We start from the raw sequence: 19868 nt of genomic DNA on the forward strand, positions 1-19868 counted from the left end.
AGTAATCGTCCAATGTTTGTTTCATTACCTTTCTCTGAGGACAAGGAAGTAGCTCATTCATAACAGTATACAGCAAATATGACTAAACATATATTAAATGAATGAATTTCATAGTGAAATTAGCTACTGAAATATTTTTAAAATTCCAAATTCCCTATCATATGACTGCCAAGACCCAGCATTGTCATTTTTAAGTATAACAATATTTTAAGAAAAAAAGACAATTATTTTATAATTTTATTCATTCACTGTTTCTATGCTTTAATAAATCTTTGCATAAGTAAATACATTTAGTTAGAGCTACAAGACAACACGGAAACTAGACGAGAAATAGGCATTCCGGATCTTTTCAAAATAACTATATTGAGGAAACTCTTGACTAAACGTTACCTTCAGAAATACCCCTACCTCTTCTACTGACACCTAAAACAACTTGTGTAACCTTCAACTTTTAATGAAATCACGTACTACTATAGTTTACCTAGAACATCTTCTTACACTCTTTAAAAGAATTACTTCAAAAACAAAAAAGTCTCCATATAATTCTATAAATAAATAGTAAACGTTACTGGCACCTGAGCTTAAGAATTTACAGTTGTTTCCATTGGTTCAGTTATTAACTTCAAAAGTAAAACCTGAAATTAACGTTCATTTCTGGGCTGTAGAACTACTGATAGTAATTAGAATATTTTAATATCTAATGTAAAGATAATTTCTGATATTGGGGAAGTGGTTACAAAACTTTCTTCAAACCCAGAGGAAAGTGAGTTTGCTTCAACACAATGAACTCTTAATTACCTGAGCTAATCAAGGGGAGTTTAGGCCAGGTCACTCAGTTGGGAACTCAGCTTGCCTTGACTCTGGGGATGTTTGTCTGAAGACGTCAACTCCACAGGCAGCCCTTTCTCAAGGAGCTCACCCACTCTTCTCAGCTCTGCCCACTTCTCAGGCTGTGCTCGGCTGAAGGCACCAACCTCAGGATAGGGCCATGGTCCACAAAGGCCCAGCAGCAATGGTGTGAAGCTGAGATAGGGCACTTGGTCAGGGGGAAAGAAAAGTGCTTTTACGAAGGGATTTCTGACTGAGGACCAAGGTGATGAGGAGATGGAACAATGTCGAAAGAACATTAAAATCTAAGGCTGCACAAGGCATTGTAAACAGCAGTGGTCTTTCTTAGAAATGTTAGAATTCGGCTGAACAAAAAGAACAGATATAATCTAGGATTGGAATAAAAATATCTGAGGAGTTGTTTTTCTCTAGGCAACAGAGTAAGTGTTGTTTCCGTTTTTAGCAAAAGTTCGTCTATGCCTAAAATTCATTTCGATCTTTTTTTTACAAAGTAGATTTTTAATAAAATGAACAACAAAAGCATTATGGGTTTTAATACTGATATCAATTTATTACTAATTTTAGTCTTCCCCTTAGCTCCCTATATAAAAATGATGGGTTTCTCAGTAGTAGTTACAATAGCTTTTAAACAGAACTTGGGCAAAATAATTAAGATAGAAACCATAAATAACCATAAAGTAAATGAAGCAAAATTGTCTAGTGAGATGTTTACCCTAAAGTATATTAATATTCGTCCACAAATTTTTAGATTGTTAAAGTAAAATTATCTTACTCTAGTGTATTATGAATCATTATAAAAGATTCCAATCTTTGAAAATTATGAAAGACTTCAAGATCTCATCAATGGAGTTAGAAATATCAGCTATTAAGCTACTAGTCAAGTGTGGTCTGTATTTTCTGGGCCTCTTCAGGCCAGGAATAACAATCGGGTAGAATCTGCTCATAATCAGTGCTATACATCTGAGAGTAGACAAATGCTTCCTTGTTTTGGGGTTCAGGATAAACTGTGGCTGTCTTTTCTTGGTATGCATCTTTCACAATCTAGAAATAAGAAAAGAATATTAATTATTTTAATGGATAGAGATGATGATGAGCACATGTCAGAAATTTTTTATCTGTTTCAGCAACAGATGAATGGATAAAGAAGGTGTGGTACATATATATATAATGGAATACTATAAAAAAGAACAAAATAATGCCATTTTCAGCAACGTGGATGGACCTAGAGATGATCATACTAAGTGAAGTAAGTCAGAAAGAGAAAGACAAATACCATATGATATCACTTATATGTGGAATCTAAAATATGACACAAATGAACTTATCTACAAAACAGAAACAGAATCATGGACATAGAGAACAGACTTGTGGTTGCCAAGGGAGAATGAGGGGCCAGGGAGAGACGGACTGGGATTAGCAGATGCAAACTATTATATATAGAATGGATAAACAACAAGGTCGTACGGTATAGCACAGAGAACTACATTCAGCATCCTATGATAAATCAAAATGGAAAAGAGTATAAAAAAAAAAAAAAAAGAATGTGGGGGCTTCCCTGGTGGCGCAGTGGTTGAGAGTCCACCTGCCGATGCAGGGGACATGGGTTCATGCCCCAGTCCGGGAAGATCCCACATGCCGCGGAGCGGCTGGGCCTGTGAGCCATGGCCGCTGAGCCTGCATGTCCGGCGTCTGTGCTCCGCAGTGGGAGAGGCCACAACAGTGAGAGGCCCGCATACCACAAAAAAAAACCCAAAACAGAATGTGTGTGTGTGTGTGTGTGTGTGTGTGTGTGTATGTTTAACTGAATCACTTTGCTATACAGCAGAAATTAACACTGTAAATCAACTATACCTCAATTTAAAAAAAAGAATTTTTTATGTATCAAAAAATTAAGTTCTAATTTATATCTTGTCTGTTTCCAAAAAATTAAGTGTATTATAATAGAACACATAATCACAAAGAAGATATAAAGTGAAAATGCAATTATAAATCATGTAACAAGAGTAGACTACGGTATCAGCAAGAAAGGAAAGTGTGAATAGTACAGATTTACTCATGGGTGATCCTACCAGAATTTCTCAGATAAGTCAGTCTTAACAGCCTTGAAATGACTTGACTGATAATTAACTGAACTAAATACCTTAAAATCCCTGCTAAGTTTGAACTCAGATACCCTGCAGTTTCAGCAATCCCGATTCCGACCATGGCCTCCTACACAACCTCTTTCTCTATCGCAGGGTCTCCCGATTCTAATCAGCGGGGCTCTGGAGCCAGTCTCCGTGCTCTGTGCCTTGCTGCTATCATGGAACCTTGTCTCTACGTCTTTGTGGGGAATCCTCAGTGCTGGCTTTCTCCTTTCAGAGCTGTCTCCTGCCATGTCATTCTTTTCCTAACCTTACTTGGGTCCAAGTGGTTGCACATTATGCTTTTACCCTTTAAAAATCAAAAACGAACTAAAACAACTTTGTCTCAAGTCAATTTCCCCGAAGTCCATTTCAAACCTTCCCCTCCTCACGTCTCCATTTGACTCTCATCACTCTGCTGAGAAAATTCCAACTGATCAAAGAGAATGATCTCAATTTCTCTTTTCCTCAACTCGAAGTGTCTCCTCTGTATCTTCAAACATTCTCCTCCCCTGCTTTCTTTGAGAAGAATGGATTCTCCCTGTTGTCAAAATTAATCACTCCATATGTGCTCTTTCATTCACTCCAGTCTTTAAGAAAGCAATCATTAAGGAGCTACTCGTATGACAGACTTATTTGAATAAGCGTGATCTTGAAGAATATCAGAATGGTGAAGTATCTCTTCTCAATGTAAAATTATGCGTTTATGAAAAAATTAAAGTTATAAAGAGTGTGCTGTACCGTGGAAAAATGTTTATGAAAAAAGCATGATCAGAAGTACGTGAATATACCCTTACACGTTATTACAACAGTGTTAGCAAAGAAAGCAAACACGAAAACAGACTGCAAGCAAACACACATGCCAAAATGAAGACAATGCTTGTTTCAGAAAGGCAGAATGTCAGGTATTTTCCTCTCTTCTATGTTTCAGAGTGCCTATGATGTGGTATTACTATGTTTTTAACAGATATTCTTTTTTTTTTTTTTTTTTTTTTGCAGTACGCAGGCCTCTTACTGTTGTGGCCTCTCCCGTTGTGGAGCACAGGCTCCGGCCATGGCTCACGGGCCCAGCCGCTCCGCGGCATGTGGGATCTTCTCGGACCGGGGCACGAACCTGTGTCCCTTGCATCAGCAGGCGGACTCTCAACCACTGCGCCACCAGGGAAGCCCTAACAGATATTCTTGAGTTACAATTCACTGACCACAAAATTCAACAGTTTTAACATATAATCCAATTATTTCTTTTTTAAAAAATTTTTTAATCCAATTATTTCTATAAATTCAGAGTTGGGCAACTGTTACCACATCCAGTTTCAGAACATTTCCATCACCCCCAGAAGTCCCCCTGTGCCTCTTTTGCAAAGGCTGTATCACTTTTATAATAAAATGTTCTGTTTCATTCCTGACACAGACTCTGCGGAAATCCATTCGTCTTTCTGCTCCCAGGACACACTGTATTAACGATGCACTCTCTCAGTGAAATCTTCACTCTCCCCTTCTCGTCAACGCCGGACGCTCTGGAAGACGAGAGCTTCACCTGTTACCACGTGTAGATCACCTTTATATCCAGCCTCTCTTTAAGTTTCAGTCATCACCGTCTACTTGTTAGAATTGTACATTTGAACGTATTGGGTTGGCCAAAAAGTTCGTTCGGGTTTTTCTGTAAGACGTTACAAAAAACCACAACGAACCTTTTGGCCAACCCGCTGCCATGGCTACCACAAACCTGCAGTCTACTTATATCACCTTCCTTCCTGAAGCTGATTCTTTGTCCAGGTTTCCCAATTTCTGTTTATCCACTCAGCGTTCGTTCCTCTTTCTAGGTGTAACATCTGAGTTTTTCATACTCTCCTGCTGTCCCTCGTCTTCTTAGTTACCCCTCTGATCATATGCTAGTCCTTTTCATTGAACCCTTCAAAATGAACTTAAAGGGATAATGTGATGTTCAGTGTATTAATAATTCAAACTAGTTTAAAACTAGTAGATACAAATTAGGAGAAAACATAAGCATACTCTTTCCTAAATAGATAACCAAGCAGATTATGTGAAGTTTTTTTTTTTGAAGGATTACTTGGTTTTTGAAGCATCTACCCTGAATCAACAAAATAAATCATGACATATGAAATCTAAATAGTGTTGTTCTGATAAACTTGCCAATAGCTTTGGTTTCCAGCCAGGAGCAAATGTGCCTCCAAGGGGACATTTGGCAATGTCTGGAGACATTTTCGGTTGTCACACCTGTTGCAGAGGCTACTGGCATCTGGTGCATAAGGGCCAGGGATGCTGCTAAACGTCCGACAATGCCCAAGACAGCCCCCGTGACAAAGAGTAACCCAGACCCATGTGCGTAGCGCTGAGGTTGAGAAACCCTAGTTTCAACATATGACGACTACTGTGGGCTGAAATACGTCACCTGAAAATGTTGACGCCTTAAACCTCTAGTACCTCAGAGTGGGGCTGTATTTGGAGACAGGACCTCTAAACAGATAATTAAGTTAAAATGACGCTATTCCGCTGGGCTCTAACCTAAGTTGACTGGTGTTCTTATAAGAACGGAAAACTTGGACACACAAAGAGACCCCAGGGATGTGCAAACAGAGGAAAGGCCACACGAGGACCCAGCAAGGAGGTGGTCATCGGCAAGCCAGGGAGAGGTCTCCGAAGAAACCAGACCCACCAACCCCTTCGTCTTAGATCTCTAGCCTCCGGGAGGAAATAAATGTCTGTCATCTGAGTCACCCAGCTTGTGGCGGTCTGTTACGGCAGCCCTGGTAAATGAACACGACTAGCCTGCAAAAGGAGTCGGTTTCTCTCTCGTCTTAGTTGTAGAAAATGTAGCTGCTTCTCGGCTAGTTCCTTGAAGAGCTCACCCGCCACGCCAGCCAGCTTTGAGTTCTCTGTTGTCACTGTTTCGCTTTCTGCCCAGTATAATCAAGTGTGATTTTCAAGGTGCCACACATCCACAGAGACATGGATAAGGCAGGTGGTTCAAGGTCTGTCACTCTACCATACGTGCAATACTGTGGTGACTATCTCAGTGTCATATGGAAGATACCAACCAAAAAAAGGCCAAGTGGAGGAAGCTTAGCTGAAATGAAACCATGATGAATTATCTGAATTATGGGAGAGAAAAAGGATGGGGAAATTAATGATTCAACCTATCTCTAAGGATCAAACAGAGTTCCTAAGCTCTGCCGAAGCACCAGGCCTCATTTCTCTGACTTCTGACATAATAAGTTGATACAGATATTTCAAGGAAGTGGATTTTTAATACCTAAACATGCACATTCAGCCATAGGTGGAAGGGAAAATAATGAGACTTCAACAAGAGTGGTTTTACCTTTTCTGCAATTTTCAGAGAAACATCTCTAATGGTGTCCAAAGGAGGATAAAGCCGGCCCTCTTCCAAGTGTTTATCTGATACTTGCTGAGCTATAACCTTAAAAAAAAAAAAAGAAAGACAAAAAAAATACTTCATAACATAGAATGTGGTAGTTGTGAGGATAATGGTGAATGGTGGCGGATAAAAGCAGATCCCATTAACGCCATCATCCAATTGCATCTCTCCCTTTCTCAGTGGAAAAACTGAGCTCAGAGAGGTTTGGTGACTGGTGGCGGAAGACAAATAGTGAAAAAGATGGGGATGAGTGTCTGGGTTCCCTCTTAACCCAGTTCCTTTTCTACTGTACCATGAATTGCTGGTGGCTTTCTTGTTTGATGCACTAGAGGGACGGGGGAAGAAGGGTAAGAAAGGCAGAGGAGGATGAGAAAAGTGATGGAAAAGGACCCTGAAAACAGAGGAGGAGAGGCTGGCCAGGCCTTGCTCCCAGCTCACATACTCTTGCACGGGAGGTAGAGCAGGAGGCCGAGAGAGCTATTTCCGACTCACATGGCAGAGCAGGATACAGACTCTGGATTATCCAAATCGCCTAAGTAGCCTCAGCCTTTGCTGTCCCCAAACCAGTCCCTATTTCTAAAGGAAACAGTGTAGACATGAAAATGGGCTACAAGGGTAGATCTTATGTTAAGTATTCTTATCACATACACATTCATAATAATAACAAAGAGGGTGGGAAAAAACTTCTGGAGGTGGGCTTCCCTGGTGGCGCAGTGGTTGAGAGTCCGCCTGCCGATGCAGGGGACACGGGTTCGTGCCCCGGTCCGGGAAGATCCCACATGCCGCAGAGCAGCTTGGCCCATGAGCCATGGCCGCTGAGCCTGCGCGTCCGGAGCCTGTGCTCCGTAACGGGAGAGGCCACAAAGTGAGAGGCCCTCATACCACAAAAACAAACAAACAAACAAAAAACTTCTGGAGGTGATAGATTTGTGTATGGCATGGATTGTGGTGATGGTTTCAAAGGTGTATACTTACTTATCTCTAAATTCATCAAGTTGTAAGATATATAGCTTTTTGTTATGTCAATCACACCTCAATAAAGTAGCTTAAAAACATGAGGCAAATTGACATTATGTGCTTCCTGATGTGATTCACTGAGAAGGATTCAATTATTAGGCAAACCTAAACCAAACCCTCTAACCATACAACTTAAATCATGAGGAACATTGTAAAAAACAACTGGCCTGTACTCTTCAAAATGTCATTGCCATAAAAGAAACAGAAAGGCTGAAATGCTCTTGCAGATGAAAAGAGTAATCTAGAGGCTATAAAGGTCTTTTTTATGGATAACTGGCAAATTTGAATTTGGATTATACGTTAGATAATAATATTATATCAACGTTAAAGTTACCTGGGTTTTCAGTTATCCAGTGACTTACATGAATCAGTTTCCTCCAGACGCTGCTGTCAGTGGGGATCTCTCTAGTGCCCTCTGGGCAGATAGCAGAAAGGGTGGGGGCAAGGAGAATGAGAGAACACAGAGCAGGTGACTTAGGAGGAGGGTGTGAGGGTAGGAGGCCCAGGTTTGCCTCCCAGATGTGAACAGGAGGGAGGAGACTGTTCCAGGCTGCTGCACAGACCACGCAGGGCCAGCAGGGCTGTCCCCAGGGAGCATCAGAGGTCCCAGAGACTGTCCAGAGGACCGAGAAATCCAAAAATCTCTTTGTGATATAAAAATGTGCAGGAATAGTCTTTGAGATTGGTGCCAATCCATGAGATTACTAGTTCCGTAAGAGATCCAATTAGTACTTTGACAATAACCCTAACAGTTACTAGATTTGGGGTGGGCAAACAAAACATTCACCTAGATCTCCTACATGCTACTTTTGTTAACTACAAAATATAATCTAGACAAGAACCTTCTTCTTTTTGCCCCTTCTAGAGGTGTGTCTGTGGTGTTGTATTTATTCTCACTAATAAATACTACTGACTACTAGTTCTATTTAATTCAGTAAGTATTTACTCAGTTTCTGCTACGTGCTTTAATATTGCACTAGTGCTACTGGTGTTTTGAAAGAAGTATATGGGAGACCTTCTGTCTTCAGAGAAGATAACATACAATTTAAATATAAGGCAAGACTTGATTGTTCAATACGTGAAACTCTCGAGAGCATAATACAGCTAGGAATCAAATGAAGTGTTTGCTAAAGACGGCCATGGCTAAGGAGAAAGATCAAAATGAGTCAGAGAGGCCCCAAAAGGACCCAAGGACGAGGTGGGACTTAAGCCGTGACCTGGAGATAGGCTTAGACAGGTGGAGAATGAGTCTCCGAGTTTTCCAGGCAGGATGATACATCGGACAGTTACGTGGGTCTGCACATGCCTGGTGTGTTTAAAGGCTTTGGGCTGAGGGAGGATAAAAAGAACATCAGGCTTCTAAGCTTCGGTGCCGCTTAGAAAGGGTGTCACGAACAGAAATGCGGGTATTGAGGGCAAGGGGAGAGAAGAAATGGCTTTCCACATCGTATTTGAGGAAATAGCAGGGCATTTTGGTGGAAATACCCATCAGGTCACTGGAGATGTGGTGAAAGATAAGAATAGGGATATACAGACTTGGCCCCTTTTAGAATGACGATAATGGAAATAAGAGAATGTGTGAGATCTGTGAAAGTAGACTTTAAAAGGAAAGAGAAAAGTGAGGGCCAAAAACTGAATACTAGGAAGAAGCTTAGTTGAAAGGAACTTGAGGGACTTCCCTGGAGGTCCAGTGGTTAAGACTTCGCCTTCCAATGCAGAGGTACGGGTTCGATCCCTGGTCAGGGAGCTGGGATCCCATGTGCCTTGCAAAACATAGAACAGAAGCACTGTTGTGACAGGTTCAATAGACTTTTTTTTGCGGAACGCGGGCCTCTCACTGCTGTGGCCTCTCCCGTTGTGGAGCACAGGCTCCGGACGCGCAGGCTCAGCGGCCATGGCTCACGGGCCCAGCCGCTCCGCGGCATGTGGGATCCTCCTGGACCGGGGCACGAACCCATGTCCCCTGCATCGGCAGGCGGAGTCTCAACCACTGCGCCACCAGGGAAGCCCTCAATAAAGACTTTAAAAAAAATTGTCCGCATCAAAAAAATCTTAAAAAAAAAGGGGGGGGGACTTGAAAGGATGACAAAGAAAACAATGAGGTGGCATGAAAAACAGGAAAGCCTAAGAGGGGAACAGTGGAAAGGCCAAGATTCAGCCGGAGAGATAGCTGGCTATGATAAGAATAACACCAGTAACCTCACCACATCTTATTGTTTTCCTTCAGAGGTGTTTGAGAGTAATTATTACTTTCCCTGGGTAGATTTACTGGAAAGACTTTTTTTTTTCATGAAATTTGTCACTAGAGGGTGCTGGAGTTATTTAGGAAAGAAAACACTGGCTACCAGGAGTAAAAAGATCATCTCTCTTCTTCTGATGTGTCTGCTATAAAAGACAATGACTACATTTCCCTTAATGTAAGAACAACTTTGAAAAGCCCTCCTAAGTAATTAGACATGATTTCTTGAGTCAAAGAAGCTCTAAGGGCTTCCCTGGTGGCGCAGTGGTTTAGAGTCCACCTGCCGATGCAGGGGACGTGGGTTTGTGCCCCGGTCCAGAAAGATCCCACATGCCGTGGAGCGGCTGGGCCTGTGAGCCATGGCCACTGAGCCTGTGCTCCACAGCGGGAGAGGCCACAACAGTGAGAGGCCCGCGTACCGCAAAAAAAAAAAAAAAAAAAAAAAGAAGCTCTAAGACACCAGCCGTCGTGCTTTTAATGCAGTGAAGAAAAAGAAAGGAGAATTAGAGCTGGCCGACCTCTGTTCTCACAGAATGACACCAAGGAGCGAAAACCCGGGTTTAGGCTACTTGAGATCACACCAATAACATAAAAATCTTTCACAACGCAAAGAATAGTCTGTTTGCAAGATGAAAATATGTGAACATTAATCAGGCTTTACTTGGTTGGGTTTAGTTAGCGTGGTTTCATTTCAAGAGAAGAAATTCACTCCAATTTCTCCTTCATGAATTGCATCCTCCTCAGACGTATCAACCAGGTGAACATTCTGATCACCCACAGCTCATGATTTTACAAATATCGGTCCAACCACTGTATCATCCCCCTGAGGTTTGCGAGGCAAGGGGAACTGATGGGAGCCTTAGGTTCAGAGTACCTCTTGTACCTTTGTGGCTGACCTAAGAGTTTTGTGTCTTTTGCCAGCATCTATGAATCTGTGGCAGGCTGACTTGTTAGCCTGCAAGTAAGGTGAAATTTCAGACCCTTCACAGTTCTTAAACAGTAGCTTGATAGAGCATCCCTACCAGCTCTGCTCTGTGCTGTTCTGTGAATCCTTCCTGAAGGCCCACAGAAGAGCCCACTTCCGTCCTTTTAATGACTTTACAAACACCGAATTCTCTGTTTTAATTTCTTCTCTGCTTGAAGTGCTAGAGTGGTTTCTGTATTCTACACTGCACCCTGAATAATAAACACTTCACCATACCAAATCAGACTGTCATTTTTTTCCCCATAATGCTTATATTAGTACAGTACTACAAAGATTATTAGATAGATATGTAGATAGGTAGATATTAGAGGTATGTTCTTTTTTGTTAACTTTTTATTCTATATTGGAGTACAGTTGATTAACAACGTTGTGTTAGTTTCAGGTGCACAAAAAAGTGATTCAGCTATACATATACATGTATCTATTCTTTTTCAAATTCTTTTCCCAGTTAGGTCGTTACAGAATATTGAGTAGAGTTTCCTGTGCTATACAGTAGGTCCTTGTTGGTTATCCATTTTAAATATAGCAGTGTGTACATGTCAATCCCAAACTCCCTAACTATCCCTCCCCCTACCCTTCCCCCCAGTAACCATAAGTTCGTTCTCTAACAGACTGTCATCTTAAATCTTCAAAATGCCATCATCAGGAATTCCCTGGCAGTCCAGTGGTTAGGATTCGGTGCTTTCACTGCTGGGGCCCAGGTTCAACCCCTGGTTGGGGAACTAAGATCCCGCAAGCCACGCAGCATGGCCAAAAAAAAAAAAAGCCATCGTCTAGGTAGGTTCTCCATGGAGAAATATTTACCACTTCCTCCATAATTTGGAAACAAAATTTTTATTGTCTCATTACTGTCACAGAACATAATTGAAAGTGTAAAGATTTAAAAAAAAAAAGGTTTCTTTTCTCATACCCTGTTGATGGGAATGTAAAGTGGTGCAGCCACTGTGGAAAACAGTATGGCGGTTCCTCAGAAAACGAAAAGTAGAACTACCATATGACTCAGCAATTCCACTACTGGGTATATATCCAGACAAAACTATAATTTGAAAAGATCCTTGCACCCCTATGTTCATAGCAGCATCATTTACAATTGCCAAGATATGGAAGCAACCTAAGTGTCCATTAACAAGTGAATGGATAAATAAGATGTGGTATATACGTATAATGGAATACTACTCAGCCATAAAAAAGAATGAAATTTTGCCATTTGCAGCAACATGGATGGACTTGGAGGGCATTATGCTAAGTGAAATAAGTCAGACAGAGAAAGACAAATACTGCCTGATGTCACTTATATGTGGACTCTAAAAAATACAACAAACTAGTGAATATGACAAAGAAGAAGCAGACTCACAGATATAGAGAACAAACTAGTGGTTACCAGTGGGGAGAGGAAAGGGGGAGGGGTAATATAGGGGTAGGGGAGTAAAAGGTACAAACTTTTAGGTATCAAATAAGCTACAAGGACATACTGTACAGCATGGGGAATACAGCCAATATTTTATAATAGCTAGAGATGGAGTATAACCTTTGAAAATTGGGCATCACTATGCTGTACACCTGTAACATATAATATTGTACATCAACTGTACTTCAATTTTTAAAAATCTCTCTTTTAAGAAATCAGAACATAGTCTTTCTGCTGGCTACTGAAGAACAATCTTTCCTAGTGACTCAGTGTGAAGTTACTACCCATCCCTTACTCTCTATTGGGAAAGATTTGACCTTCTTTGGACTTTACACCTTCTAGACAGTGAGCTGGGATACTAAATAAATAAAACAGTAGACAACCTACAAGGAGCTGATTTGAGATTTTACAGCCTTGGCGAACACAGAGTATTTTACTATACCTCAGCAATGGTGAGAAAAATCTTATCCGTGATATGCCTCAGTCCACACGCCACCACACCGAGAGCAACTCCAGGAAACACATAGGAATTGTTGCCTTGGCCAGGATATAGGGTCTGTCCACTTGGGAGAGTGACAGGGTCAAAAGGACTGCCACTGGCAAAAATGGCACGACCCTGCAACACAGACACACAACTGTAAAAAGAGGCAGGCTATCTTCAAACAAACGGATCATAAGACAGTAATGCAAGTATTGAGTAGTTAGAAAGAAGTCTGATTTTTCATTGACTTCCTAATAAGTGTGAGCAAGCTATCATGACGCTGGCAGTAAGTTCTGGAGTGAGTGATTATTTCTGTTCTCTATCTGCCTCTCTATTCGTAGGAGAAGCATGCAAAACACAGGAGACCCCAAGACCACCATCCTGTTGTTGGCAGTGGTCCAACCCACGGGCCCATCAACCACCTCTAGACTACAGACTTCCACTTACAGGCTTCTGAAGACAAAAAGGGTAGGTTACTGTTTGAATCTTGGAAAGGATGACATTTTAGGTTACAGTTTAGAGGTCAACAGGCTCCCAATGTAATCACTGGGACAAATATTATATATTTCTGTATTGTAAAGAATTATTTGAAAAGTCATATAGGAAAAAAATTCATTAGCACAAATGGGGTTAACAGATAAGAATAAGATTAAATTATCAATAATTGTCTAAAACTGTCTTTATTTTTTTCCTGGTCTTAATATTTCATCATAATATTTTTGAGGAACCTCATGTACTAGAGGCTTTAAGATGGCATGAACTTAGGGCCTGTCAGGTGCTGTATTCCATACTGCCAGTCAAAAGGGAGGCGTCTGTCTGATCTGGGAGGTGATATAGATGGAAGCGTTCAGGCTTCTGAAACAGGGATAGGAAACCCTCAACAAATAAAGCACTACAATCTAAGAAAGGCATTTGAAAAGTCTAAAAAAGCACTAAATCCCCAAAGCATAGTTTAAATGGTAATAGATTGGGTTATAAGTTTCATCCCTCTTACCTTGAGTCTAAATCCATTATGATATTAATAATATTAACTTATTCATTTTTAACACATGTCATACTATACCTTTTCCATAAAGGTTAAGTATAACATGATTCAACCTTTTCAGGATATAAAAAGAGGAAAATAGATGAGAAAAAAATAGAAATTCTCATCTAGGTGTTTATCAGACACTGATATGTCTCGCACAAAATTAGGTGTTGTTTTCAGACAAGTGTGATACCTTCAAGTCTGCTTTGTTTAGCAAATAAAGTGTTTTGTTACAAGCAAATTTCTAATGTAACTAAATTATCATTTGATATACATATTTGATATATATGTTATTTGATATATATATACGTTTGAAAATTATATTTGAGAAAGAGACCTGCAACATTCTACACACACCTGTTTGCCGCCCTCCTCTCCTTCACTCCGGCCAGTCGCTCCAGCATCATCGTATTTTACGGGGGAATGGTATTAAATAAACGACAGACAGCTAAATACCCTCATATATAGAGACTGTTAATATGGAGAAGGAAACCTCTCCATATCATTTTTGGTATAGTTACAGTTTTTCGGAATTCAACGGTCCCTTTGTATTTTTAACCTTTCCTGATGACTCTTCACCTGCGCCTGAAGCAGCAGAGACTCACATCCAGCAACAGCCCCTTTCTTGTTCTGTAATCCTTTGGCTGAACCGATGTTTTCAGCTTCAAAATGACTTTTAATTTTATATATAGCAACATAAGAGCATTAGGCGAAATCATAAGAAAGAGTTTAGGCCATTTATATCAGACACATTTGAACTTAAAAACACAGCTACAGAAATTTGGCTAATTTTGTTTACGTCTATTATAGGTGAATCTATGAAATTTTGAGGCTTTTTGAAATATGCCAAAACAAAATATGTACTTAAACACTTATTTATTATGTGCCTACTATGTGTAATGCGCTATGCTGAAGTTTTGTTATTGGTTTTTTTTTCTGCTTTAAGGATTTAAGGACTGAGTTACATGAGGCAAATTCCCCAACCTAGAGATGGGATAAAAACTTAAATTACTGAGGATACTGACGTCATCCCAGATAAGAGAAATAAACAATGGAGTCGCTCCTTTGCAAAATTTCATCAACTCTAGTAATAAGCATTTAAGGATACAGTATTAAAGAAGTAGAGCCATCCAGTTTTATTTATGCAGTTTTATTTATGCATTGAGTTAGATTTATGCAGAGTGACATAACTCTGTCTTGTTTATCCTTTCCAGTTCATTTTAGATTTCTTTCCAAAATAAAAGTGTTAGATATATGTGACTCAACTTCTGTTTTGTTGTAATGACATTTTCAAGTCTTTTAAGGAAAAAAAAGGGCCCTTGTCAACATATTGGTCAAATATATATTAATACAAGCACAGTATAAAATAAGTCACTTTTTTTGGAAACAGTAAAGTATTGAAGCTTTGAGGACTCCTATCCCAGTCAGGCTGGATGTCAAAATAATTGCCCAAATGCTCCACCCATGCCATCAAAATCCAAACCCAGGAGGAGTTAGCAAAGCAGAAATAAGACTGTGGTTTTATACTGTCTGCGTCAATGTTTGGGAATAGCTAGTTAAAAGTTATTTTAATCAGTATCTAGGATCAAGCTTTTTCCTTTTTAACTTTTTTTTTTTTTTTTTTTTTTTTTTGCGGTACACAGGCCTCTCACTGTTGCGGCCTCTCCCGTTGCAGAGCACAGGCTCCGGACGCGCAGGCTCCGGACGCGCAGGCTCCGGACGCGCAGGCTCAGCCGCTCCGCAGCATGCGGGATCCTCCCGGACCGGGTCACGAACCCGTGTCCTCTGCATCGGCAGGCAGACTCTCAACCACTGCGCCACCAGAGAAGCCCTCCTTTTTAACTTTTATGTTTAAATCTTAGATACTTCCAAAGCGCTTAAGGAAAATTATCAATAAAACATTACAAAGTTTATTTTGTTTTATTGAAGAACAGGATTTATACAAGATTCTAAAAAAGGATATGGTTCTTATCCTTCATGACCTGTTCACTGTTCTTTCAGTCTTGGTTATAAAATTTTTAAAGGTTAACCGGTAAGCACCTTAGATACCCTGGGCTCCCTTACAAAGAATCACAATTTGACTATTAAAATATCAGTTCCATTTTTGCTTTACCTTGGTCAGTTTATAGCACTGCTCTGCAGTACATTCTGCTTTGCTAGTTGGATTACTCAAAGCAAAAATAATAGGCCGTTCATTGAAGGTTGCCATGTCTTTGAGAATTTGCTCTGAGAATGCACCTCTAATCGCAGCAACTCCTAACGTAGAAACAAGAAACCAGTGAATAGGACTATCATTGGTTAATTAATCCAGTGCCCCCCAAACAATGAGACATGTCAGGTCATTTTGTAATACCCCCTAAACAAAATATAGAATATGTGTATTAAAGTGACAAAAAAGAGATGTTCGTTAATGCCAACAACCTTTAAGGTTACAAATCTGCAAGTATCTATGAAAAAAATCACAGCTTTAACATTTGACTCATTAATAAATTTAGTGACCAATCACTAGGAATTCTAGGCAATTTTATCAGGAAATAAATGTGTCTAATATATACTATCCCTCTGTAAACAATTCTAGAAGTATATTTCAGTCCCTCAGGCTATAAAGCAATCATATTTTATAATCCAGTGCTAACACTTAAGACAATCATCCGATTCAATGATAAAACTGAAGTATGACTCACTGAAAAAAACTGAACAGAAGAATAAAGCTATTAGCATAATGAGAATGGAAAAAGTAAGATTCCTGATGGAACATATTTTATAAAAAACAACAATAAAGGCTTACTACTACCCATTAACTCCTGTCATGGAGTATTTGTTTTTACTATGGTTCTCATCATTATTCTCAATATTGTCATCTGTGTCACAGGAGCTTCTAGAAATGGAGTATAATACCAAGTAAGGGTTGACATTATATACACACAAAATAAAGGATACAAAGTTTCAAAACTTTTGAGTTTTTTTCAACCGTAACAAATTCGTCCATAGTAAACACCTTACTGTGCACATGCAGTGTGTAACACACCGAGTTATATAAAGACATGAAATACGGTCCCTGTTTTCAAGGAGGGTCTAGTTCAGTCTTTCTCAACCTTGGCCCCACAAACGTTTTGGGTTGGACAATTCCTTACTGGGGGGAGGCTTCGCTGGGCACTGGAGTCTGTGGACCAGCACCCTTAGGCTCTACCCACTAATGTCCGGAGCTCTGACCACCCCTTCTCCCTCCAGTTGTGACTACCAAAGAATGTCTCCAGACACTGCCAAATGTTTCCTTTCGGGGCCAAACCACCTCCCTTTTAGAACCACTGTCTATCTGGAATAATCAAGCCTGGCAAAGTGCTGGATATGCCAGGTATTGGCAGGTTGACAGAGTGAGCAGAGGGAACCGCACACTTCAGCTGGGATCATCAGTAAGATTAAGACGGCTCTGCATTTACAAATCTAGGCCTCTAGGGGGTACTGTTGCTTCAGGGAATGCGTAATTTTGTTTGCGAACGCCAAAGGTTAGAATTTCAAAAAGCTAAATTATGTCTCAAAATTCAGCAGTAGGAAAACAAATCAAGCCCACGTGGGGTTGAGGTAGGGTTGATGGCGGGGAGGAAGAAGCCAAAGCTCACCGATGAGGGTGGTTGGTTTTATATCTCGAACAATGGCTTCCAGGTTCTTCATTTCTTCATGTTCATGGGCAAATTCCTCTTTCTCTTGTGTTAAGGCAGCACGTCCCTAAGTACAGCAAATAAAAAGGAATGATAAATCTGCCAAACATGTGAGAGTCAAAGAAATTTCAGAATATTATGCATATTACCCATATTTATGCTTAACATTTTTATGTATTATGTCTTCCAGCTGTTCTTAAAGTCTCCTTTCCAATTACCAGAGTATTATTTCATTCACCCTTGCAACAAAGATTTGTCTCAGACAATGTTCTAGGCAATGGGGATATAACAGTGAACAAAATAAAGTCTTGCCCTTATTTAATTATTATTTAATATTTAAAATCCTAACTCTACAGACATTTATGAGAAACTGGCATTAACAAAGAGCAACGAAAAACATCATTTAAATAAAGATATTGTTTACTAGACACGATTTGTGTTGATAAAGCAGTGTCTTAGAGTGTGCAGAGTTGCCTTTAGCGGCTGAACTACTCACTAAGAATGGAACTTGATGCCATATTTATATCATACTTTGATGTTCTACATAATTATTAGTTTTATATGTTTTTATTTTGTAATGTTTTGATTATAATTGTACCATGTATTATTATCTAGGAAACATCTAATTTAATATCCTAGCTACAAAAAAGAACGTAGGATGGGGGAGAGGAGTGTTAGCTGAAAATCTGGTCCTTCCTTTTTTTTTTCTTCTGCTCTTTCAGTATTGTATCTTTCCACATAATTAGTAGATCTGAAGATGAAATTCTCATCCAAACTTCTACGACCAGGAATAAAAATCTGCTCAAATTAGAATTCTCCTCATTCATGTATTATTCAATCTCCTTACTTCACTGAAGCTTTCATCAAAGAATGAGTGATACAATAGCTTTTTGTTCCCAGGAAGCAATAGCTAAATTAAGTGCACTACGTATTAAGCTTGACTTTTAAATTATTAAAATAATAATAACAATAATAATATTCTACCTACAAATTTTTAAGATTTTGACTACATAATAAATCACTACCTAACTTTATATGGTACTTTATAGCTTAAAGGTTGTTTTCACATATTTCATTTGATCCCCTCACCAATTTGAAAAGTAGGGCAAATACAATTAGGTTTTTGCATGAGGAAACAGAGGCTCTGAGATATCAAGCAATTTGCCCAAGACAGGTGCTAGAAATCAGTCTTTCCAATAATACAGCACAGTACAGCCCTGGAAAAAACACTTTACAAACGGTATATGTCAACTTGTATGCAAATTGTTAATCCTGAAGATGGTACAATATTCTTGCTTTAAAAGGTTATTATCAGCCTAAATGGGAAAAGAATCTGAAAAAGTATAGGTATATGCATACGTATAACTGAATCACTCTGCTATATACCTGACACTAACACAACACTGTAAATCAACTATACTCTAATATAAAGCAAAAATTTTTATAAAAAAGTTATCGTTTTATTTTTGTTTTTAAAAGTAATACATGTGAATTATAGATAACTTGAAACATATGAACCTCTTTGCACTCGTTTCATCTATAAAATAAGAATAATTAGAATTTCTACCTCATCAGCTTTTTAGCAAATTAAATAATATATCTAAAGCACTTAGGACTGTGCCCAGTTTTTAACAACAACTCAAAGTTAGTTGTTATAATTAAAATTTTTGTGAAGAAGAAAAAACCATAGTTCTAGCACTTATAATTCTAGTACCCTTTTTTGTAGTGGAAAGTGCTGGAAAGTGCTATTTCTGTATCACTGTTTTCTGTCATGAGCATGACTTTAGAGCTAACAGCATCCTAATAACAGAATTCACCATTACTGACCCCTGGGCTCTAAAAAGTTTTATCTTACACCTTTTCTTCCCTGCACATCAAAATATACTACATCTGAGAAACTGAAAAATCATCTTATTTAACACTAACTGGAAAAGATATATGTGTCCTCATGGTCACTGCCTCATTATTTACAATAGCCAAGAAGTGGAAGCAACCTAAGTGTCCATCAATAGACGAATGGACAAAGAAAATACACATGCACACACACAGGAATATTATTCAGCCATAAAAAAGGAAATCTTGCCATTTGTGACAACATGGAGAGACCTTGAGGGTATTATGCCAAGTGAAGTAAATCAAAGACAGACAAATACTATATGATCTCACTTATATGTGGAACCTGAAAAAACAAAAAGCAAACAAACAAACAACAAACTCATAGATACAGAGAACAGACTGGTGGTTGCCAGAGGCTGGGGAGGCAAAAATGGGTTAAGGGGGTCAAAAGGTACAAACTTCCAGCTATAAGATAAATAGGTCCTGCGGGTGTAATGTACAGCATGCTGACAATAGTTAATAATACTGTATATTGAAAGTCACTAAGAGAGTAGATATTAAAAGTTCTCATAACAAGAAAAAACATTTGTAACTATGTGTGATGATGGATGTGAACTAGAGTTATTGTGGTAATCATTTCACAATATATACGAATGTTGAATAATTACGTTGTACACCTGTAACTAATATAACATTATATGTCAATTATATCTCAATTTTAAAACACCTTATTTAATTCACTCCAAATCAAATTTGGTTTCCTGTTTCATATTCACTTCAGGAGAGAACATTCTAGGCTCTAGCAACATTAGCTCAAATATCGTTAGTCTATATTCTTGTTCATCAT

General features: G+C 39.2%; 1 protein-coding gene across 2 annotated transcripts in view; it reads right to left on the minus strand.

Moving 5' to 3' along the window:
- Positions 1-252: 252 nt before the first annotated feature.
- Positions 253-19868, minus strand: part of ME1 (malic enzyme 1) — a 192965-nt gene continuing 173349 nt past the window's right edge. The window contains exons 10-15 of one of the 2 annotated variants that reach the window (XM_082668815.1): positions 17147-17252; positions 15640-15782; positions 12461-12634; positions 6313-6411; positions 3988-4141; positions 253-1890 (exon numbers count right to left, since the gene is read on the minus strand). In XM_082668815.1, coding sequence (XP_082524941.1) covers positions 1844-1890; positions 3988-4141; positions 6313-6411; positions 12461-12634; positions 15640-15782; positions 17147-17252 — 723 coding nt within the window. In that variant the 3' untranslated portion in view covers positions 253-1843. The remainder of the gene's footprint in view (positions 1891-3987; positions 4142-6312; positions 6412-12460; positions 12635-15639; positions 15783-17146; positions 17253-19868) is intronic. The other variant, XM_082668816.1, reaches the window with a different exon arrangement.

This window comes from Grampus griseus (genome assembly GCF_964374135.1).
Source record: "Grampus griseus genome assembly, chromosome: 13".
In the NCBI taxonomy this organism is placed as follows: Eukaryota; Metazoa; Chordata; class Mammalia; order Artiodactyla; family Delphinidae; genus Grampus; species Grampus griseus.